The 24,269-nt window shown below is 41.9% G+C and overlaps 3 protein-coding genes across 4 annotated transcripts; 1 reads left to right on the forward strand and 2 right to left on the reverse strand.

Moving 5' to 3' along the window:
- Positions 1-74: 74 nt before the first annotated feature.
- On the reverse strand, positions 75-3,935 carry LOC136434675 (U6 snRNA-associated Sm-like protein LSm3). Its single transcript, XM_066427658.1, has 4 exons — positions 3,849-3,935; positions 2,683-2,793; positions 2,291-2,386; positions 75-877 (listed from the first exon to the last, which is right to left on the reverse strand). Exons 1-4 carry the CDS (start codon positions 3,861-3,863, stop codon positions 791-793), a joined length of 309 nt encoding a protein of 102 aa, XP_066283755.1. The 5' UTR covers positions 3,864-3,935; the 3' UTR covers positions 75-790.
- Positions 3,936-4,420: 485 nt separating this feature from the next.
- LOC136434677 (DNA repair protein complementing XP-C cells-like) lies at positions 4,421-12,289 on the forward strand. Of its 2 annotated transcripts, none has more exons than XM_066427660.1 (9): positions 4,421-4,612; positions 5,435-6,774; positions 7,178-8,034; positions 8,643-8,825; positions 9,362-9,545; positions 9,889-10,018; positions 10,281-10,402; positions 10,844-10,987; positions 11,512-12,289. In XM_066427660.1, the coding sequence occupies exons 1-9, from the start codon at positions 4,549-4,551 to the stop codon at positions 11,737-11,739; spliced, it is 3,252 nt and encodes a 1,083-aa protein (XP_066283757.1). In that variant the 5' UTR covers positions 4,421-4,548; the 3' UTR covers positions 11,740-12,289. The 2 variants fall into 2 exon arrangements, with proteins under 2 accessions (XP_066283757.1, XP_066283758.1); XM_066427661.1 differs by having other exon boundaries at positions 4,421-4,609.
- A 2,531-nt stretch (positions 12,290-14,820) lies between these two features.
- On the reverse strand, positions 14,821-23,976 carry LOC136434676 (NLR family CARD domain-containing protein 4-like). Its single transcript, XM_066427659.1, has 3 exons — positions 23,668-23,976; positions 17,597-21,058; positions 14,821-16,131 (listed from the first exon to the last, which is right to left on the reverse strand). Exons 2-3 carry the CDS (start codon positions 21,001-21,003, stop codon positions 16,047-16,049), a joined length of 3,492 nt encoding a protein of 1,163 aa, XP_066283756.1. The 5' UTR covers positions 21,004-21,058; positions 23,668-23,976; the 3' UTR covers positions 14,821-16,046.
- Positions 23,977-24,269: the final 293 nt, after the last annotated feature.

Here is a 24,269-nt window from a genome sequence, read left to right on the forward strand (position 1 = left end):
GTAAGAAATAAGATATTGTAATGTTAGGGGAGAGAGAAGAAACACCACTACACACACGACACTGATACGAATGCTTTCAAAAACATAATGTTGTTCTTGGCGAAGGTAATAACTAAACCAAACCTACTATTTACGATAATACGGACAAGCCTTTCCCACTACATGTATTTGTTAATGACAGGCTTATTTCAGTCACTGTCAATGAAAAAATGATCACATCATCAGATTTCCCTGGACAAATATTGGGCACTTTTTGGGTCTCATATATAAATCTTCATCAGTGTCGATAACAAGTATTTCACAGGCCTGTTTATGTATCAGGATCCCTTTAAAAACAAAACAAAACAATAAAACATAAGGTCGAATATCAAACCATCATATACTTAGTCAAAAGCATCTTTTGAAACATATTCCTTTTGAATATGACATTCAGACAGTGGCTAAATACATACAATGTATATGTTCATGGTATGTAACCATACACATAGTAGTTACTCCACATAGTCAATTGACTTCCTCCAGCATTTTATCATGCATGTGCCGCGCACCGGTCAACTTATATGACTTTATGAAAAGCTACATGTATACAACCGCAAGATAGATGGAGGCTGATGATGCGACCACAAAAGTTACTTCTCAAAATGGAAGGAAATGAACAGGATATTGTAAATAAAGAAATACTGGTCCACCAATAGCATGTGGCAAAAGAATGTTCTTTACAAAAGAGTATCTTGTGTCTTCCTAGGTGCAAGTTGCCATACAAAATGTAGATATCGTTTTATCGTTTTGACTAGAAAGCTCCAGATCTGAGCGGTGGTGCTACAAGGATGACACCGTCTCCTCGGACGAACAGCATGGGAATGTTTCGCTTGGTGGTCTGGAAAAAAGAACAGAATGGAACGTCAACATTCCGTGAGCAATTTCATCAGGTTTGTAAGTCATAAATGCAAGTAGAGTTACAATGTTCGCGAACAGTTTCATTGGGTTGGTAAGTCACTGGATAACAAATTTCTTTGTGTACAACCAAGTGTTGTATTCAATACCGACGTTTTGGTGACCTTCTGTCACCTTCCTCAGGGCAATACTGACTACCAATATAACTTACTATATTAACCCTTAAAGGACGGGATAAAATTTTCACGTGCATACAGGAATCGTAACTAAAATTTTCGGGTTTCAGGTGCCCCCACCTAGGAATTGTTTCGGGGCTGTAAAGTGCTTAATATTAATGCTAGATAGGTAAAACTATACATTTCTGGAAAGCTGAGAACCTGTAGAATATGAAAATAACAAGAAAAAGACTGTATCTGGTTTGTAAGTAATGATACTGCACAAAAAAGACAGAAAAAAGGTCTTCGTTAAGTATCAAAAAATATTTGAAATGTATATGACATCACCCAAAAAGTCTAGAATCACTTTGAAAGTCACAGAAAACTATTCTTAACTGCCTTGCTATTCTTCCTGAAGCAATAGAAACATCAAACAGTGTATGTAAGTAACTGTTAACTGTTTTATTCTTGCTAGCAAAGATAGTACCTAAAGCCTTGGCCACTTGTAAAATGATGGGCTTCATCAGTGTTCCTCTACTGTTTGTCCAGGAAAATTTCCCCAAAAATGATTTGGAGGGAAGCCAGAATAGGCTTTGCAATCGCAAACCTGTAAATACATGTCAAAACATGCCCCCCTCCCCATTGGCGAAGTAAACAAACATGAAGCACAGATTTGGCTGGATCAAAAAGTTGACAAAAAATTTCAGACAATCATGACCCTCACTCAATTACAATAAACCCCCATCCACTCGATTTTTTCATGGCAAAGAAAGAAAACAAAGGTTTGTAGCACTGTTACCTAGCATAGGGCCGGCTCTGAGCCTTCAAAATGCCGAAGTTTTTATCAATTTACTGTCTCTTCTGATGCTAGAAACATCGCCAATCCCTTCCTCAGTTGTGCCAACATTCCTTCTGGGTTCTTCATCCGACTCGGACATCGAAAAATTGTGATTTTGAGCTAAAAAAACACGGCAAAAACTTCCCAAACACACTTGGGATCTTCCGTCAGATTTGGGCTTCCCCTGACGCATGCTAATGAGGCTGTATCCGACCTTAGCCGAGGGTCACCGGAGAATACCGAAACCCAAGCCAGTTGAGCCATCCCTGGTGGCGCATCGGGTGGAAGGCTGCAAGTCAGCCCTGATGGCTCATCGTGCTTTAAGGGTTAAGGAAACCTGCATATGATAGTGGACTTTTGAGCATTGTGTAGCGTACTACCTATGAAAGTATGATTTTCTCACTTTGTATATTTCCTCATATGTTTCCTCGTCTATCTCCACTGTTGTGACTGTCTCCTCCACATCCCCAAGGATCATGTTCAAATGTTGATCGTATGCCTGGAAAAGAAGAGAATATATGCAGATTACTTCCTGTTGTCTGATATCCATGCAGATTATAATGCAACTATGATATTGATGTTGGGATAATGAGTCAACAGTTGAGCAACAAATAGCCTGACATAAGACATAAAGTAGGTGAATGTGTGGCTAATAGTCTGTGTTTACACAAGCTCTCCGGCAGAGGTTAATGATGCCCACCCTATGGAGTGGTTACAGTCGTGCCGGCCGCTAGAAGCACGATTTTGTCAGGATAGTGTGGCTAACATGATATTTAAAAAAAAAATCATTCTTACATGAAGCCTTCCCCTCAGTTCTCTGTCATTCCGCATCTTCACATAAATTCTCTCATCCAGGCTGAGGCGAATCAGGTCCAGCGGCTCTTCAACTACTGCTGTCTGCGGTTGCTGTAGAAATACAAGTTATCATCATCAGATAGGTACAAACTCATTTGAAATTTACCTACAAGTACGAGGGACTAGCTATAGCCTCCATTGCAGACTCCCACGCCTTTTTTGTTATTGTTATCATTATTGGGTGGGCCAACTAAGTTACTCTCTTCAAAGCCAGGGGCTGAATTGCGAGGAGCTTACAAATACAATTGGCCTACCACAAACTAAAGCATCGGTGGACACAATTTTAAGTAAATCCTGTCTCAAAGATTACAGTTTTGATAACCTTACACTACACAGTTGAAAATTAAGAAAACTTGCCAATAGACTTATTTTGAGATTTACATACGTAAATCCTCAAAGATGACAATTGGCAACTAAAAGTTGACTACATGTTTACTTACAGATAATTGACCAAATTTGTTAAGGTACAAGTACAGGTCCGAACCTAAACTGCCAGTGTACCTGAATTCTTGTTTAGGTACAGCGCTACACAGGACCCCCATACAATGAAAAGGTACACAGCCTACACAGTACCCCCATTTGATGTCTTATCTGAGGGACGCCCCTTACCGAAGCTAGGTACTCATTTTCACCTGAGTGAAGTGAGGAAATTGTGTTACGTGCCTTTCCCATGGGCATAACGTCGGGGCATGTCAGATTGTCAGCAGTGTCAAGGGATTCGAACCCAGGACCTCTGGGCCGAACACCCTGACAATTACCCCATGTGGTGCGAGGTTAATTTTACTATTCACGTTATTAGATTAGATTAAATGAACTTAACTCTTGTTTAGTTTTGTTTATGAAAACTGTCGCGCTATGGTTGAGCTTAACAACGTTTGCTGGCTCGCACGTGTTTTATCAGGTAACGTTAACGTTTTGTGGTGATTTCGCCGCAAACCGGTATCCCTCGGCCTCGGAGCACAGTGCGACAACAGCCTTCATACGAGGATAATAAATGTACGAGTAAATAGAAAATCCAACGTCAAAGGATACGCGTGTAACTATACGTTAAACGTGTGCAAGAATTTTGTAATAATCCTTTAGATATGAGACAAAAAAATACAAACCTCTTCGTCCGCCATTTTTCAAAGGTCCCTGGGGACTTAAGAGATTCTATTTTTTCAGGGGGAGTGTTGTTACCAAACATATTTTGGTATCATTGCACAACTATAAAATATATGAACGCAAATATTAGTTGAGAAATTTCAAATCATATTTTGTTCTAAGATGCAAGGTACTAGAAAAATATCAATTTGTGAAAGCATGTAAATAAATAAATGAACAGAAACGGGGGTCCCGTGCTCGAGGAGGTGCCTCGAACACGTTAAACAGCCTCATTACCCTACACATTGGGTACCTGCCTGTGGCACTGGCTGCAAATACACCTGATATTATTATTATTATTGTCTCCCTTGTGCAAAGTGGTTTCAGCTTTGGTAGATTCTATTTTCTTTAGGGGTCTAAAATTATCTGCCAGGTAAAAAAGTATCAACTATTTTATCTAGTTGTAATTCAAAAACTGTTCGATAGCAAAAAATGACAATTAAAATAGTCTTGTGTAATTTCAGCTTTTTAAAGATTCATAACAAATGTTTTAAGAACGTATAAACAATATCAGCTTCCCTATTCTGAAGTGGTTTCATCGGCTGAGGTTATACAACAAACACATGTATTTTGTGTACTTTTTCCTCGGGATTGAATGATGCAGCGTTTTTCATACCTTCAAGCTTTAGTTCCGTAAAACCCCGAATCCCTCTCTTTGAAATAATGGGGAGGCAAAACAGACAAACACGGAGATCAACAAGGACGACGGAGCAAAACGGAGGCGGCGGTGAGCTGATTCATGTTGTGCAAAACTTTCCCTTTTACTTCGCCCCAAATTATCTACTCTAGTGTAGTATTACTACCTCCATGGCAAATGGAAGATATTTTTTCGTGTGTGTGTGTGTTTCCTTCCGTTAGTTAACAAGGCCTTCTGATTTTAACCTCCTTCTGGTTAACACGATTACCCTACCATTGGGTACCTGCCTGTGGCACTGGCTGCAAATACACCTGATATTATAGCTCAGCTCAGGAAGGGCTGGGTGGACTGTTCTATTTTGGTATGTGTAGGGACCTCAAAAAATTATTAGACTTTGGGCCACCTGGCGGCTTGTTATAGTACAGCAGCTGATTTTCCGGTTTTTACATCTCGTGTTCTGGACAAGGCATGGCCACGATGTTCGGTGTTGGATGTCAACTAACTTTTACATGTCATGAGTATCAAATTCCATTGAGGAATTAAGCTTGGGCATGAATTATGCATATTAGCCTCTTATTTGTAAAATCTGTATCTGTGAATATTTCACCTGCCATAGATTATATTTATTACATGTTTCAAAGTCCTTTTATAGAAAACACTGGAATTGAATCTCCTCATTGATTATGCAAATTAAGTCCTAATATGAGTAAGTTAATTTTGTATATCTCTGTTTGAATTTTCCTATATTTTTAATGCAAATTAAGTCATGATATGGGTAAGTTGATTTGTGTATCTCTATTGTCATTCCTTTGTTCACTGTTATTGTCTTTCAAAGATACATGTATAACAAGAACACCTACAGCTGGTAACAAGTGATAATAAATTCATGATGTTTGTTATGTCTGTCCACAGAATCAGAACAAAAGTCATTATCAGCTGATGATCACAAGTCTGCAGTTAAGAGAACTTCAGTTGCAGCAGGATCAAGAAACAAAACATCCAGAAAGGTTCCAGTTGTTGTACTGGAAAACTTGGAAGAGTCCGACTTAATGCCCCATAAAGACCTCTCCAACAAGAGCAAGAAACAAACAAATAAAGTTCATGATGACAAATCTAGAAACGGAAGTTCTGTTAGCGTTAGGAAGCAGAAGACTGTGACAAATGGTTCTGAGGCGGAAACATGTGTGGCAGGAAAAGGGCGGGGGAAGAGATGTGCAACAAAATCTTCCAGTGGGGTATCTACACAGATAGGTAAAGAAGACAAAAAAGGGATAACCAACAAGAGGAAAGCGGCAAGGAAGACGAGGGGTCAAGAAACAGACTGGATTGAAAAGGACGATGATGATGACTTTGATGATGATGGACCAACAACCACAAGGGTCAAAAAGATGAAAACAAATCAAGAACCAGAAACAAAACAAGACATTTTAGGGAAAGAAAAGACAAACAGCAAGAAAGGAGCAAGGAAGAAGAGAAGTCAAGAAGCGGACTTGATGGTAAAAGATAATGATGTTGAAGATGATGGACCAGGAACTTCAAAAGTCAAAAAGATGAAAACAAAAAGTCAAGAATCTGTCAAAGATGCGAAACACCATACAGCAAAAGTTGAAGAAGAAGAGGCCAGTACTAGTAGTACTAGGGCAGAGATGGCTGATGCACCAACAAGGCATCCAGCGGGACTTAAGGAGACCCATGAGTCCTCAGACAGTGAGTTTGAATGGGAAGAAGTAGAGGAAATTCAGACAGCCACGAAGAGCCCTGAGAAGAAACTCCAAGACATCAGCATCGAGCTATCAGAAGACGCCATCCCTGGATTGTTCAAAAAGAAGAAGAAGCAGTTTGATTGGAGCGGTTACATCAAACGACAGATTCGAAGGATTAGTAAAGAGCAGAGAGAGAGCCTTCACAAAGCGCACCTGTTAACACTGCTGGCCTGTGCACTGTACAGGAGTAGGGTATGTAACGACACAGACTTGGCAGGCCTGGCTTTGTCTCTGACACCGCCGGAAATCGTTCGCAGAAGAAGGTGGGATCTTGGCTTCTTGAGCAAAGTGGTCAAGTGGTTCCGGTCCAAATTCCCATTGGTTTTAGATGAGGAGGAAGAATGTGAAGACAACAGTAACTGTGCGGTAGCAACGCTTGGAAGGAGACTACAGGAAGGGACGGTGAGATCTGAGAACGAGCTGGTCTGGCTGTTAATCGTGGTCCTGAGGATGTTACAGCTGGACACACGACTGGTCATCTCCTTACAGGTGAGTATTAGATTCAATGTCACAAGAGTGATACATACATGTAGTAGGGATGTCCCTGTAGCTCAACTGTTAGCAGCCTCACAGTTGAGCTCCTGGTTCCAATTAGTTGATAGCTTGGAGACCTCGGTTCAATCCTAGGCAGGGCATCTCGGTTGGGGTGCACTCATCTTTCGCAAGGGACATAAAATGGGGATCCTGTGTTTGAGGAGGTGCCTCCAGCACGGGAAGGGCTGAGCGACCACTCCCTGTAAAAAATATACAAAATGTACCCTATATTGAAAGAGCAAGGAAACTTGCTGCCCTATGTGCCACTAGGCACTACAAGGTGAATAGTTAAAGTTCATTTATCTCTTGCAGCATTCTTAAATGTATATGTTTCTTTTGTGTTGTTGGACGTTTACAGCCTATCCCTCTAAAAGAGTCATCCCCATCAAAGTCCAAGCGGAATACGTCTGCACAAAAGAAGACATCAAAGTCTGCACCAAAGTCCAGAGGAGGCACTTCAAAAACTCAAGCTTCTAAGTCTGCGAAGCAGACTAAAAATGCAAAACAAGCCAAGCCAGGGAAAAGAAGAAAAATGACTGAATCTTCAGATGACTCGAGCACGGAACGTTCGTCAGGGAAGACATCCGATCCGCCTTCAAGGAGGCAGCAGAAAACAAAGAATTCAAGACCAAGGAGACGTGCATCCAAGACAAAGCCAATGGTCGAAGTGTCAGAATCTGACAATGAAGAGAGCGATGATTCAGACTATGTTCCTGAATCCAGTACAGATGTGAAGGATTCTTCATCTAGAGAGTCTGACGTGTTGAAAGTCGAAGAGATAAGCATTTCATCAGACGACAGCGATCTTGAAATCATCGACGTATCGAAACTCAGGACCAAGAAGAAACCAGGCAAGCCAAACCAGCAGCCTAGCAGAAAGATCATCTCTGAAGATTCAGACGAAAGCGTGGTAGAACTGACCGGTGAAGATTCAGAAATCTGTAACGAGTGGGTAGAGGTGTACTTAGCAGATGAGGAGAGATGGGTGACAGTGGATGTGGTCAGTGGTCTGGTGGACAGGCCAGAGGTGTTGGAACAGCGGGTGACCCGACCGATGGCGTACGTCGTTGGGGTGGACACTGAAGGCAGCGTGAAGGACGTTACCAAGCGTTACGCGGCGGGATGGATGACGTCTACACGCCTGCTGAGGGAGGATCGGTGGGGCACTTGGTGGACAGATACGCTCGGACTGTACTCATCGTCTGATAAGGACAGGTACGTATATCAGCAATGAATTAATCTTCATTTAGCCAAACTTTTTATCTATTATCGAAATACGAAAGGAAAAGCATCCAGGGATTCATCTAAATCAGGAAAGAGGGGCGCTGCGCCCTCTTGTTTCAGCCCAGCACCCTCTTGTGGAATTCAGATTCTAGCTTAATATCCAGCATACAGCCTTCACTCAACAATCAATTCTTCCATAAATAGATAGAATTCGCTCCCTTGCCTGTGTGTGCTCCCTCTTATTAAATTTTTATAGAAAAAGCCCTGCGCTATCTAATTACTTAAACAAAAAGCATCTATTAGCTTACAGGTCTGAACTCAAAATAGCCAACAGGAAAAACAAATTGATGGTACACAATATCAGATGGGTGGAATTGTGCTGATGCTACCACAATCAAAATGTGCAAGTCAACGAGTAACATTCTTACTCAAGTGAAATTAAATTGCAAAAGCAATGGCTGACTTTAAAACGCCAAAAACTAGGACTAAAGTAATTTTGACCTGTCATTTCTCGACTTACTCAAAATTCCATACAAAATGTACAATCTTGCCGCCACACTTTCCCTGACTGATGTTCATGACTTCCTGTTCTTATTCAGGAGCAAGAAGGAAGACATTGAGCTACACAGCAAACTTCTGCAGAAGCCTCTTCCAACCACCATAGGGGAATTCAAGGACCACCCTTTGTACGCCCTGCGGAGGCACCTGCTGAAGTATGATGCTATCTACCCAGAGACTGCAGCTGTGCTGGGATACTGCAAGGGAGAGCCTGTCTATGCAAGGTGCTGTGAAATCAAATTTACACTCACAGGGTGTCCCAGAAAAATGTCCAGAAAGACACCTGTACCCAAGTAATTATAAACCCCATTAACATTAGCTCCTAAAACAACAGCTTATTGATTCATTAGCATACAACCTTGTCTTAACTTACTTTTCTATTGAACCATCTGAAATTGTCTTCACTTCATTAACATGTCTATTCAGAGTTTTGGTATAAAACCTAGTTCTACCAGATCTTTCTTTAGTCACTGACGAAAGATAGCAGATGCTATCTGAAACGAATACTACCCGGAATGGATGGGTAGGGTCTACATGGGATTAGTTAGTATCATTTTGTTTCACAAAATACTTACTACATGTAATTCACCACAAGTGGAATTCTGCATAGAGTTGACTGTATTCATTGATACATAACCTACTATTGGAAAATAACAACACTTCTGCAGTTTAGTGCTTCTTTAAGATCTCGAGATAGATGGACAACATCAATGAAGAAGACAGACTAACAGACTAACAAATGTTTTACTGACCTGTACAGGGAGTGTGTTCACCAGCTTCACACCCGTGACAAGTGGCTACAGGAGGCACGAGTGGTCAGATCAGGGGAGGTGCCGTACAAGATGGTCAAACACAACAACCCCAACTGGCTGAAGAGGAAGATGGAACGCCAAGGAATTTTTACAACTGGAAACGCTGATGAACCGACTGTAGCTCTGTTTGTACTTGCACTTTCTTTTGTTCTTTTGCAACCCCTACAAATTATACATGTACAGTACTAGCATTGGGTTGTTTATTTGTTGGTTGGTTGGTTGGTGTGTATAGTACTAGTACACTTATCATTGCTTTCAATTACCTACATGTCTGTATGTCTACTGCTTTGTGATTTTTACACTTTTAACACATTTTCAGGTTTTAATCCACGATTGGTTTGTCTGGGAGACTGTACATGTACATGTGGGAGTGTCTGTGGAAGAAGTCATAAATTTATGAGCCCTCTAGCAATTTCCATCCAAATTGCAGTCAATGTTTATTGTTGAATTTTCTCTGTTTACTTTCCATTTGTACAGGTGGCAGACTGAGGACTACATGCCGCCTCTAGCTGTGGACGGTAAGGTGCCCAGGAACGACTATGGCAATGTGGACCTGTACCTTCCCTGCATGCTGCCACAGGGCACTGTGCATCTACAGATCCCAGGTAAGACCAGACAAAACCAGTTCTAACAAGAGTCCGTAGGACACAAATCTCCTTAATGTAATTATGGTGCTTGCTGTGTGGGCTTAAGTGTTCGGTACCCTCTTTACCAGGAATAATAAATTCAATAATAAGATCATCAGCAATGGTTCATAACATTTTATTTCATATTACAAAGTAAGTGACAATGAGTAACTTACTGCTTAAGTAACTATTTTTGGAGTAACTAACAAAGATTTCCCCTCCCACCATTTTGTCCTACTAGGACTAGAGCGTGTTGCGAGGAAGCTGGACATTGACTGTGCCCCAGCTGTGGTTGGGTTTGACTTCCACAGTGGCTGGTCACATCCGGTCAAAGATGGCTACATAGTGTGTGAGGAGCATAAGGTATGTAACTGGTTTGATTTTCATGAATGTTTAGAGTTTCCATTTTGGCATCATGTTTGTGTTATACCACTAACACAGAGACATGTACAAAACATTCATTATCATAAAGCCAGAAGGGATTGATCAATCATACATGTTTTTATGTCATACCTGGGCCACAATAACGTTTGATACTTATGTTCCGGACCTGTCAGCATGGTACAGTGCCCCATGGAATCCTACCCGCAATCTGGTTGGTACCTCAGGTGACCGTGTTGTATTGTATGTGTACACTTCATGTGGTGACATTAGGCCTTCTCAATTCCTACAAGCCACCTCACAGTTAATATCATGGTGGTTATAGGAGCCCAGCAGGCCATGATTGTCACCATATACACCTCAGGTCAGGGCATTAACCCATAGCTTTGTCTGATGGTACACATGAACATGCACATCTTCCAGGGCCTGCTGATAGCGGCATGGGAAGAAGACAGGCAGAACAGAGAGCAGAAAGTGAAAGAGAAGCGAGAGAAGAGATCCTTGGACAACTGGAGAAAGTTAACAAAGGCCTTGCTGATCAGTCAGCGTTTAAAAAGAAGATTCCAGGTACATTGATTACGCTTTATTTAAGTTATAGCATTAGTAACTTCATTTTCCACTTTACTTGTTTCTAAGATCTAATCTTAAAAGCAATTATATTAAATGTGTGCACGAATAGTTGACTTGTTCATGAATGTTTAACCATGACAATGTAATTCTCTACTTGCTTGGAGCCAAAAAACGACCTTGACTTGACTTATGTTGGGTGCCATTCTTCATCTGTCACCCGAACCTCCATGGCCGCCCAGAAGTTCCTGTCCTAATCTTAAGCAATTATCCCATAGGAACGCATACTTGATGTCTGGACTATTCCCATCATGCCCACTTATGGGTCTGCATGGGGGAAACTAATTAGTTACTGGATTAGAAATGGTTCATTTCCTTGTTAATCTGTGTCGAAATTGTACAAAATTTGTTGTACAGATTTTGTATTAATAAAAAAAGTGGTCTTAAAGAAAATAACACCTGCTTCTGGGGTCCCCCTTTAAAATGCCTGAAGTTTTAACAGTTGTGTCAATTATGTGTTACAGATCCAGAATGAGTCCAAGGTCAAATCATCGGAGGAAGGGGAGGACATCGATGATGATGATGATGATGATGACAATGGTGACGAGACTTCTGACCGTGCTGTTGATGTTGAGAAGTCCTGGCCGAGAAGAGACTTTGGTCAGGAGGCTACCAGTTCTAAAACCCATCGGTCCAGAGGAAAGAAGGGACAAAAGGAGGATGCTCATTTATTCCCATTTGAGAAGTTATAAAAAAGGTGGCCTTGCAGATGGGTACCAGGCCAAGTCAGAAACAGAGTTGGCACTTTAGTTTTGTGATGTAGTGGCATAGTCAGCTCTTGTGTACAAACTTTGATTAGAAGATCATGACATATATTAAATATGGGATCATTGTGAAGGGTGATAAATAAGCTTTCCGATGATAAAGTAAAAGGAAAGGAAAGTGATCTTGATCCAGTTTAGCTCACCGAAGAGCTTATATTCCACTAGTATGGAGCAATGGAGATGCATGATTCATTGATTGATAAAATGCAAGTTTCCCACCTTTTTTGTGTTGATCATTCCCTTATTAATTCAATATCAAGAATCATTTTTACATGGTTGTGGCCAAAACGCTTTCATACTTCTTACTGACAATAAACTCGACCTGCTTGTAACTGTATGTTCAATTGTTACTGTTCTATGTATTTGCTCACCTTTGGTTGAAGAAGATACAGGCAATTTGAATCTTTGAATAATAATTTCCAGTTGTGTTCATCCCTACTGGTAGTATTTGTGATATTAAAATCCAGCAAAAATCAGAGTTGCAGAAGTCATTTAATGATCATTTTGCATTGCACTTACATTGTATCGATCATACATTCAACAGTTGGAGGCTGATGAAGGCATTACTTTTGTTTTACCACATTAAACACAGTCATACAAATATCTTTGATCCAAGTAAGGCCACACTGACTTGATTTGATGGTAGATGACATAAACATACACAAGGATGTTTGTTCCTTTTCAAATCATGACTTTTTCAATAATTATCATGGTTGTAAGTACTGGAAAAATCATTACAAAAATGTCAGAGAATATGTCAAAACATTCAGATCTGAAACAAGACAACCTACATGTACCTCCAGTCCTGAAGAATAAGGAGTACATGATTTCTTGTTTTAATTTTTTTGTTTTATACCATGTTTTCAAAATAATTTTTGTTTCTTTTGCCCATCACAACCTTTTTTTCACCCGCTCTTGTCAGGTTTGGTGTGCAGAGGATGTCATCTTTAATCAGAAATCAAGTCAGTGTGGCGTAATGGATCAGAGTTGGACAAGTCAACCTTGACTACAAAGTGAGTTCTGTTCTATCCGCAACTGGTAGCCTATACCAGGCTCCGTGGAGGCCATATTGGACCCTCTCTCCGTAGCCGACTCCCTTAGCATGCTATTCACTCTATTTGGCCAATTTGTACTATTTTTCCAGCCATCCGCGGAGCCTGGTAGAGGCTACACAACTGGTACAGATTATGGAAAGGTCAGACGCTTGAATATGATGTGGTCAGTATGGGCAGGTATCACATGAAGGTCATGCACGGTTGTAATTTGAGCCAGCCACGTTGTCGTTCGCTGGGCGTCTATGGGTAAAACTTTAGGGACCAAGAAAAAGCAATCATCATGCCTAAGTGGCCAGCTTGGAGAGCTTGTTGCTCGGGCAGGTTTGACTGTATTTCATGATCACCCCAGTCCGAAATTTAATGTTCCAAATTTGAGCCCCCCACAGGCAGGACATTTAATGCAGCCCCAAACAACAAAAGTTGAATCCAGTTGACCTAATAGCCAAACATTATAGCAAGTGTTGTCTCTGTCAAAAAGAAATGTGATTGTATCTAATAATAAGGAGTAACATACACAATGTAGTTTGACCAAAGTTCAGACATACAGTTACTTGGTGCTCTGTGATACATGAACACAATAATGTAAATGACTGGAGGAATGTTACAATGTTGTGTTGATTGTATTTGCTGCTGTCAATATTTTTTTCTGAAATGGGGATTGATTTACATGTACAAAACATAAGTAAAATCTCAAGAGGTAATGAGAGGCACTTGTTATCTAACATGGTCCACATAGTACTTTGTATTCTGTAATTCCTGTTGAACTACATGTATGCCTACATACACACACACATCAATTAATAACGTTGTGAAATAAAAAAAGTACATACACACCATAGAAGCAGGTAATAAATACCTTTAGTTTGTTGTACTAACAAGTATGTTGGATGTGACCAGTCAAGTACATATAATTCTGGTTGGATGCCGGTAGGTGATGGCCTAGCAAACAATGTGTTGATTTGGTATGCACTTAAAAGAGATCTCTAGCAGTGTCAGGGATTGTAGGATACTGTCTGTGCTTTCTGCCCATGGCCATGCTATCCTGGTCCACTATATATATTTACCAGAAAACACCGAAATACGATATTATGTACATCGAAGGGGTTAAAATGTAGCTCAGGTATTGGATATTGGTACAATCCTGTGATGCAAGTCAAGGTTAACTATCATTGGAGCGACATTCCAAAACATAAGAATGCTTATTGGCTAGGTACATGTATCAACTCTTGGTTATATTGAAGAAACCAATCATTCCTTTGTCTCATTACCTTCGCCAAAATTGCAACTACATTTCCTTGGCCATTTGCTGATTTGTGAACAGAATACTAGTAACATACATTTGTATTTTTTCAGAGATCTGGTATAAAACCAGGTTTCCCGGTCCTTTCCTTAGTCACTGACAAAAGACAGCGGATGCTGTCTGAAACGTCAGTTTCAAAATTTTATCCAGTTGCTTGAGTAGCTATTTTTGGAGAATAACTGTGTGTTTATATTGATATTAAATGATTTTTAAGGTTTCTTCCAATGACAGTGATGAAATTTTGGAGTCATTTTGGGCGTTATATTTTCAATAAAAGCAAAACTCCTTGTGTTTAGCAATGAAAATCTAATACACATGACCAATGTAAATTACTTAATATTAGTAACCCTTTGTCTATCTGTACACATCATGTACACCCCTTGGCATCAAATATAAAACTAACTTTTTGGGGCCCTGTCTCTACACAATCCACTCCTTTTTGTGTTGGAGATTACAGTTGAACTTTGTTTCAGAATGACTTCTACTAGCACTAACTTTCAAGTGATGATGAACAATAGATTGACAGAATCTCGTGTAGTTTGTTTTCCAACCTCTTTTTCCTGCTTTACTCCACACAACGTAAGTGAAAATTGGCATACATACACATGTACATACATGTATAGTGCAATAAAAACATAATGACACAGAAAAATGATTGTTACTACTTGTATTGACAAATAAATAACAAATGAATACACAGAGCGGACCGGTTTGGACTGATACAACACGCAAGAACACTGAAAAGTGAAAGCTGTGGACTGGTCTTTGAGCCAGAAAAAAAGTAAAAATACCATGAAATTATGTCTTATAACACATTGCTATCTAGACATCCTATCAAAACTCTACTACAGCTGGCAATGTAAGATGAAAAAAATAACACTGAATCAAATCAGATAATAGCCTAAATTCATATTCTTTCTGTAACAGTCGGCACAGTTTTAGGTCAACAATGAAATGTGCGATGAAAAATCATACAAGTTTACCATGAGGTACTGAGTGGAATCACAACCACCCCTATAGTTCATACTTCTCAATATCAATATAAAAAAACAAACACGCTTATGTGTCCATCATTGTTTGGAGTTGTCGCTTAAATTGCTGAAGCGCGTGTCTTAAAGATTTACATCATCTTATCATTTATCTATACTGTACTGACTGTACACTTTATTGAGATTCATTTGTTTCAGTTTCTGTAGACAATTTAACTGCATGATTTAAATGTCAAACTTGTGCTATCTGACAAAAGTTACTGCAGCTTTGGGTGCTTAACTATCTACAACATCTTCATTATGAATCATCAATAACAATGATTATGGAACTTATATATTAATTCAAATAAATTATGGCTACTACTTCATTGATTCTGTTCCATTTTACTGCAATTAGATTTAATTAGACGGCATAAATACCACAATGGTGCATAATAGAATAATACATTTCCACCTCCGATAATCAAAAATTCTTAAAACTGCCTGAAAACTGCGAATTTTGGAAGACTTCGCACACTAACGCTAGGACAGCATTGTCTTTAGAATACCACATAACGATAAACCACATTTACATTGTTTGTGCACATTGGAGTAAGACTAAGTGCAATACTGAAGACAAGTTGTAAGTCTACCTTACATTCAACCGAAGACATCCCACTATAAAGCAAGTCTAAAATCTTAATGCGTAGCAACATCTGGATACACCTTACACAAACCAGAATGTAGTTGGCTTCTGAATGATTGTCAGTTTCTTTAATTAAACTCACAACACACTTTTCTAGTCACTAACTAGAGTCACATTTCAGCACTATATGTTGTTCATTTCAAACATGATAGTTGTTAATAGTTGCCTATCCTGAGGAATTTGGAGAAATGAGAAAAAAAAGACCTTCAGTTTGCATCTTCAAAGTGCAGTAGCTTTTTTGCCTCGACAACCAAGGCTTCAGTTCCCCGAGGGACTTTCTCCCTGCAGTACCTGTGGGGAGAGACAGGGGCATATTGATGAGTTATACATCATTGCCTATGATGCAAATGCTAATATTATGTAATATTGAGAAATCATGAAATGCAAGACACAAAAATGCCTTACAAACATACTGGCAGTAACATCTACTGTCATATGATGCTGCCAGGTATATGCTATAAGACCACCACATCAAAAAGTATTGAGGCCCTCTCAAGATAGACTAGCCCCCTAGTATGTGACCTTGGTACTGCAGCAGAACTTCAGTTTTTTCTATCTTTTGACCTGGATGTGCTATTGATTTTTTTGTTGGCAGGTAGCTTGTGATGTACTAGTAAAGAAGTGCAGTACCCCGGTAAGTTATGGCCCCCAAACAGCTTGTGGGTTTTTTTTCATTTTTGTTATACGGGTGGTTTCTAGAATGGACACATATTATCACTGTTCAAAATACTTCTTCAAGCCTGCTTGCTTGCTGCTTGCTGGGAAACCTACAAATGTACATGTAGGAGGAACAAGGGTTACCTACAAAACTTTTTGAGTTGGACACTTCCAGGTTTATGGGTTTTGTAGACTATGTCACTAACCTCTTTAAGTCGTATAAAATCTTGTAAAATACAAATTGGAAGGGGAGGTAAGAAATATAGCATTACAGAACCTACACATAATCTTAAAGTGCGTGTGTCATCCATGACAATAGAATACAACAGTTTCTTATTACAAGCAACCATCATAAATATTGTTCAACGAACAAAGACGTTTGTACAAAATATACACCATTCTGATGTTATTGAACATCGATAGAATCTTACAAATCATACTTCCACTTCTTCATTCCAGCCGCCAGGTAATTAAATTTTTGTAACTCACGACGTCAAAATAAACACAGCAGTTGGTTCGGAACCTGGTACCGTCACACTTAAAAACATTCTTTTAAGAAGCAAGCAGTCAATCATCATAAATTACATACAATTACGAGTTTCCAGTTTTGTTTGCTTTTGTGCTTCTAAAAAGAACGTTTCCAAGAGTCGTGGCACCAGGTTCTGAACCGACTGCCGTGTTTAATCAAGAACTGGAAGTATGATTTGTAAGAATCGATGTTCAATATATATATAACATCAGAAGGGTGTATAGATGTATTTTGTACAAAACTTTTTGTTCATTTAACAATACTTGAATGTGCACTTTTCTGATGGTTGCTTGTAAATCAGGAACTGTTGTATTTCAGTGTCATTTGTGACACAAATACTTTAAAAAATTTACCTTTCATCCAGTAGATTTTAATTGACCAGCATTTTACATGACAAAGTGAACGATCAAGATCTTAATTTTATCAAATAAAACACTCAGGCTATGTGTACAATGAATAGCATAACCTTATTACAAATTGATTTAGACCAACAGGAAGTCACTAATGCTTTTTACACAAACTTTCTCCAAACTCCCATCTACATGTACACCATGTTGCACAGGTACTCACCACAGTTCCTGTAGCTTTGGGTGCTTCATGGCTGCCCTGACCACAGCTTGAAAGCCCTCGAGTTGCATGGTGATCCACCTCAGCTCCAGCCTCTCCAGACTTGGCAGACGGCCGAGTAGTTGCGCCAGGACCAGCGCAGCCTCGTTGCTCAGGTGGAACGACTGCCACCCTGCTCCCGACATGTTTAGCTGTTTGAGCGCCAGCATGGGTTCCATGCTGCTCGCAAAGTTCTTTAAGCCCTCTTCTGAGATCGGGTTACTGCTGATGTCCAACACTCTCAGATGGCCCGAGACTTGGTGCAGTCGTCCCGCCAGGTCGGCAACTGCTACGTCGGCCAGCTCGTTGTAGCTCACGTTGAGGTTTGTCAGGTCCCTCGCCTGGTGGAGAGCTTTGCCGAAGTAGTAGATGCCGTGGAAGGAGATCTCGTTTCCGCTGACGTTCAGAGATTTCAAGTACTGCAGCTGCACCAGGTTTTCTTCCAGGGCTTCCATGGTTTCGTTGGTGGCTTCGTTGTAGGCAATGTTGATGACTTCCACCGCGGTGTGGATGAGGCTCTTGACGAGGAGCGTGATGTTGTGGGAGCCGATCAGGCAGCGACTGACATCCACCACCCTCAGCTTGGGCAAGTGGCAAACATTCTGAACCAGGTCTTCCCAGCACCCTCTATAGTTCCAAGCGTCCACTTCATTCTGAGCAAGGTGCAGCTCCTCAAGTTGCTTCATGTGTTCGAGCGCCTTGCCAATCGTCTCGATGGTGTTGAACGTCGGCGACACGTCGCACATACGGAGGATCCTCAGCGAGGGCAGGTCGACCAGCTTGTTGACGAGGTTAGAGACTCCGTTACCAAGCTCGTTGAAGGACACGTCCAAGTCTTCGAGGGGGACGTGGTACAGGTACTCAGCCATGGCTGTCACATCCTCGCCACTCAGCCCGCAGTCTTGTAGCTTTATCGTGGTAAGGCACGGGAGGTACTTGAAGTTAGCCGCCACCCTCGCTAACCTCCCTCCCAACTGTACATCTTGCATAGTCAAGCTGGTGAAGCTCTCGGACGGTTTCAGGAAGGCAAAGGACAACCCGGTGAATCGTCTGGCATCCCCGGTTATGTGGACAGAGCAAAGTTCTCGGAGACAACCCAGCGGCTGGTCCAGAAGGCTCAAATCTTCGCATTCTTTTTCCAAACAGCTACCAAGATGTACAGTGAGATTCTTCAAGTGGGGGACATAGTGGAGAATGTTGAATAGGTACTCTGGTTTCTTGAGCGAGTAGTCGTGGAATGACAGGGTAAGGTCAGTTACAGCACTTTTGGTGCCCTCCGTGGCTGTGAGACATAGGAAACATTGTAGGGCAACACTTTCCTGCGAAGGGACCCCCATCCAATCTAACCTCACTCGTCTGGACAGGAAGTCAAGCATGCAACACTGACACAGCTCCTTTCTGACAGGGCTTTCATACAGACACCTCAGACAGAGGACGATGAAGCTTCTGAACTCTTCAAACTCAGCAGTTTGCAGCTGCTCACCATAGTAGGCTTCTTCGTGCTCTCGGAGCTCATCTGCGTATATCTTTGCCAGATGAGAGAGGATGACTTTTCCCGCATTTGCTGTTGTACCGCAGGCGAACAGAATGACATTCTCGAGCGCCAGGGCATCTTTGACTGTGTTGAAGGGCAGATGCTCGTGGGGACCATCTTGTGGCAGTCTTGTAGCAAGGTACCTTCCTGCTACAAACTCCTGCATCGTTGTGTGCGAGAAGAGCAAAGTTGACGGTGCCATGATGTCAAGCGACTTCGATCCCGATCTCAAGATGCCAAGCTCTAACAACAGGTTGATGCCGTCCTGAATCGGTTCCAAGTCACAGAGGTTGAACATGGCTTTCTTCCCAAGAAGCCCGTCCATCGCTATCTTCCCAAACGGATTCAGGACTGCCTCGACGTCCAGTTCTTCCCTCGTCAGCTCCTTGTGATGACGGATGACGCAGGACAAGAATTCGCTGTAGAGCCGAGTCATCGTCTCCGGAAACGCCTTCTTTGGGTTGTCGTCCCACAGGACGCACAGAAGCCAGATGTGCAGGGAGGTCCGCTTCACGTCAACGGCAGTCACATTCTCGTACTGCTTCAGAGCTGCGATCAGTCCTGCTGCCTTGTGAGGGTTATCTGGAAAGTAGTTGTGAAGCAGCCTGTACGCACTCCGAATGGAGAAACCGGATATCTCGACTCTTGTGTCCATCCACTGCATCAGGTCTGGATAGTTGACGGGACGGGCGAAGACGATCACGCAACTGTCGGGGAAGAGCCTGCCCTGAATCAGCTTCCTGATGTCACCGTTGATGTCGGCACGTTCGTCGTAGCCGTCGATGAGAAACAGCGTCGACCACTGCGTTTCCTCGTCGAGAAGGAAGGCTTTCACGCTTTCAACGGAAGCAGCTGCCAGTGGCTGTGGAAACTGCCTTCTCAGGGTGTCCCACAGGGTATCTTCAGCAGTGACATCTAGCAGATTTATGCTGAAGAGCAACTGGAAACGCTCCACTAGAAACATCCATCGCCCCCTGCTCCACTCTACAGGTACTTTGTTCAACAGAGTGGCCTTTCTAACCCCTGGGATGCACTGGAAGAAAATACGTCTTGGACCGGGCAGTCCCTTACACTCAAACACGTCTTCGAATCTCTTGAGGCGGACCCTGTGCATGTCACCGGGCCTCTTTCCTTCCTGCAGGACTTCGTAATGTAGACTGACGTCTCGCACGTCGACTAAGAACTTGCTATTCCACGGCAAAGGTGTTATTTGCTGCATGGTGCTAATGTAATGTTTGGCTAATTCATCCCTCACAGCATGGATTGAAGTGTCGGAGGTTGCAGAGGGCACCTCCCCTTTCTCTGCATAGGATCTGAAAGGACTATGGGGGCTGGTGTCCCCACTACTCTGGCCATAAACAAATCGTTCCCCTCCAATGAGAATGTCTATTGCCCTCCTCGGAGGTTTTGAACTACTGTCTGTGTGCTCAGTGATTTCCTGGTTAAGACTTGCGTTAGGGGAATGGGGAAAGGAATCATCCAGTAGACTTTTGAGATCAACTCCACTTGGCATTGGACTTATGCTCGCGAGGCTGGTATAACTTGAGGGTGATGCGAGTGATTTGGGACTGAGACACTGGCCACTTTCCTCTTGTTCATCAGAATGTACGTCAGCTCCACTGTCTGATGATACCTCGGCCTCTATCTTAAGACTAGGGGAGAGCAGCATGTTGTGACATTTGTCGGTAGTCTGTTGCAGGCACGGGGACTCCTCCATCTTAACTGTTCTATTCTGCCCACCCGGCGCTACAAGACAGGCCCTGCTATCTAGGCTTTTCCTCCTCTTCTGCAAAGTCTCTTTTGATTGTCCGATTCCTACAGGCAACTGCCTTCTCATCGTCGCGTTGGAAGTGGGATTTCAGTCGCTGCGTTTCTGCCATTCTCATCAGCACCTGCAGGGACAAAATGTAGACATATACATGTAAATACAGATGTCAGAAATGGATATAATCAAAACTAGCACCAATGGGTAGAATTGAATGAAAAAAAAAAGATTTCTACTCTGTGGATATCATTGCACAATGACATGTCTGACAAAAAGTCAGCTTCTCAGACCCAATATCTAAGATGATTAAATCATGATCCTGGAAATGTCCTAAGATGGATCTGGCCATGCTTGCTTGATGCTTGGTACAATGAAACTATAGGATGGCTGAGCAAAAAATTGAAATAAAAATTTACATGAAATAGCTGTCTGATATGGTATTTATTTGTCTATATATGCCTTTATGGCTTATAATTTCTGTCACATTTTGACCCCGAATTGAACGGTTTAGTTTTACTCTAACTTCTAAGCGTTTAATGACTCAGCTGGGAAGGGATATCATAGAAAAGCCCATATATGGTCCCAGATGATGAGAAAGTTGGAAAATAAGGGGGCTGGGGCAATCAGGCTGCACTATATCATGGATGATGACACGACCCACAGCGTTTACAATATGTACCTGGCCGTACCATGGAGAGTGTGGAGTGTAATTGATACTAACAATAGTTCTGCATGGTGTGTAGTTGAGCTGGTGTATTAACAAGCATGACAATGACAAAAGACCCAATTTTCGCAAGTCCAGACCTGGTTCCTGACGTTCGTTCTTTTTTTTTTTTTTTACCTGAACCTAAGCGTTTTTACAAGTCCAGATCAGGTCCAGGATTTAAATACGCAGCACTATAATCAACATACCTACAGGTAACACAAAAAATTTTAAGAATATGTTAAGTAGAAAACGAACATGAGAAAAACCATGTAAACACCGCTGCTGTCAGACAAGGTTGTTTTCATGCAGGTACACGGCCATGATGGTGACGGGACACTGTCTCCTATCAATTACGCTCTAACATATGATTGGCATTGCACATGAAAAGGAAATTTTGTAGAGAGATGTCGAAGACACAGTAATTCCAAGTATACAGGACTTGGACCTGATCCTCTGGACCTGGATCGAACCTAAGCCTGTACCTGAATTTTATGTAACAGTACCCCTAAGCACAGATATGTCAATAAACAGAACAAAGAAGTGCAATGTAAACTACACATTCTTAAATCAACTATTCAAAGCCATCATTTGTTAACAGAGTGTGAAATACAGGAACCCTGTTTTGAATTTCATGACTCAGATCAAAGATGTATTGTAACAGATATCCTTTGCCAGTGGCCGACCAAAAAAAGGGTGGGGTCGGCAGTTTTGGCCAGAGTTGGTCGAGTATTCCTATTCCTTGTCAGGTCTGTCTGCCATGACTGTGTTCCTGACTTTATTCATAGCAGAAAGGACTTCAAAGGAGGTTTAAACCTCTTTGATTACTACAGGGTGTCTTCTGACAGAAAAGACTCATGATTCTGCATTCTTCAGGATTAGTCATTGAGAGATGTGGTGAAGGAGTTAGTCACAAGAGTGCTTGACAGCCTAAAGTTGCCTTGCACAGACTTGTACTAAGCTTAGTCATCATGCATGGGAGACAACAATGGACAACTTACAGTCACTAAAGCAGATTCATATTGTTTACCTGGCCAGCGACAAAATGAACTGGGAGAAACTTACAGTCCCCCACTGTGCAGCTGACCAATGATGATGATGATTAGTCATACTCATACACACAATCATGCAGTGTACATTTCTCAGAAAGCTAGGATTCTAGTAAGCACTAACTTTATAATATATTACACAAACTGTTCACCTTCAAGAAGTGTTTTGGAACAAAGTTGATGAATTTGCCTGCTACAAGTGCATGTATTTAAAATACATTTGGAGCATTCACAATCACATTAAAAGTGATCAATCACATCAAATGAATCGGTTTGACTACATGTACCAAATCAATGTACATGTATATCAATTTACAAACACACACAGACACACACACACAATGACACACACATACAAGCATGCACACACATGCACACACATGCACACACATATACACAGACACAAGCATTCACACACGTAAACACATACACACACACACACACACACACACAATTGTAGACACTTCAGTTCAAAATTATGTTCTTGCGCTGGGTTATTAGTCAGCAGTTTTTTCTAGGTGAATTGCCAGCTCAACTGCCACAATGATGTATACTTCACACAGCCCCTCATAAAGCCATATATAATGTAATTAACAACCAGGTGGGGTCCAGGCCATGGCAGCCTTCACCTTTCCCCAAGATACAAAAGGGGGGAGGGGGGCAACAGTTTGGTTGCACCACCGGAAATACATTTTTTTCTTCACGCCAGCAGCCACGTGTCCTTGTCTTCAATTTCTTCGACTTCAAGGGCATGCCCTTGCCCTTGTGGCCTCACGAAAGCGGGGTCAGCCTGACCAGCTTCCTCCATAAACCCTGAGTTCGGCAGATCCACTGGAAATTTCCATCGTCCTCCATTCAACTGCGCCATAATATTTGCGCCATGACGAGAAAATAGCTTCCTGTGATCGTTCACAGCAAAGTGGCGGCTTCATAATCCATTGCTAGCCTTCTTTATTTATCTCTAAACGTGATGTTGTAGCCTACCTTAAAATCCAACAACATCTGACGTTCTCAACATCGTCAGCAAGGGAGCTGTATTTTCAGAGCACTGCGGCTGAATGTAGCTGAATGGATAGACCGGTACCGGACAGGACTATGCGCCTGTGCGCCGGGTGTATATACTTTGTTGGGTCGCGGTCAACAAAAGACTGGGCACAACTAGTCACCACCGGAACCGGCCACTTGATATTCGTCCTGCGTTCAGAAAGAAAAAAAAACGCCCGTAAAAACGCCACTGAATCGACCTATCGACGAACGGGACGTCCGGTGATGACGAGGTGGCGCTTTTTTGCTTGGTACCTACGTCCTCTCTAAGCCACGCCCATAACTGTCAATCAAACGTCCCTGAGCACGCGTGCAAAACGTGACTAACGTGTCTGGCGGAGTTGCGCAATCCCTGGCTCTGTGTAATCCCAGCCGGCTGGCTAGGTCGTTGGGGACAAAAGAGGAGAGCTCGTATACTTCCCAGCAGTCAGTCCAGAATGTATCCTTATGTGGCAGTGCTTGCAATACACATCCCACAATATGACCGACTAGAGTTCCACGACCTCATACCTTCGCCAACTGATGTTAGTCGTTACGAGTGA

The sequence above is a fragment of the Branchiostoma lanceolatum genome, chromosome 5, assembly GCF_035083965.1.
Source record: "Branchiostoma lanceolatum isolate klBraLanc5 chromosome 5, klBraLanc5.hap2, whole genome shotgun sequence".
Classification (NCBI taxonomy): domain Eukaryota; kingdom Metazoa; phylum Chordata; class Leptocardii; order Amphioxiformes; family Branchiostomatidae; genus Branchiostoma; species Branchiostoma lanceolatum.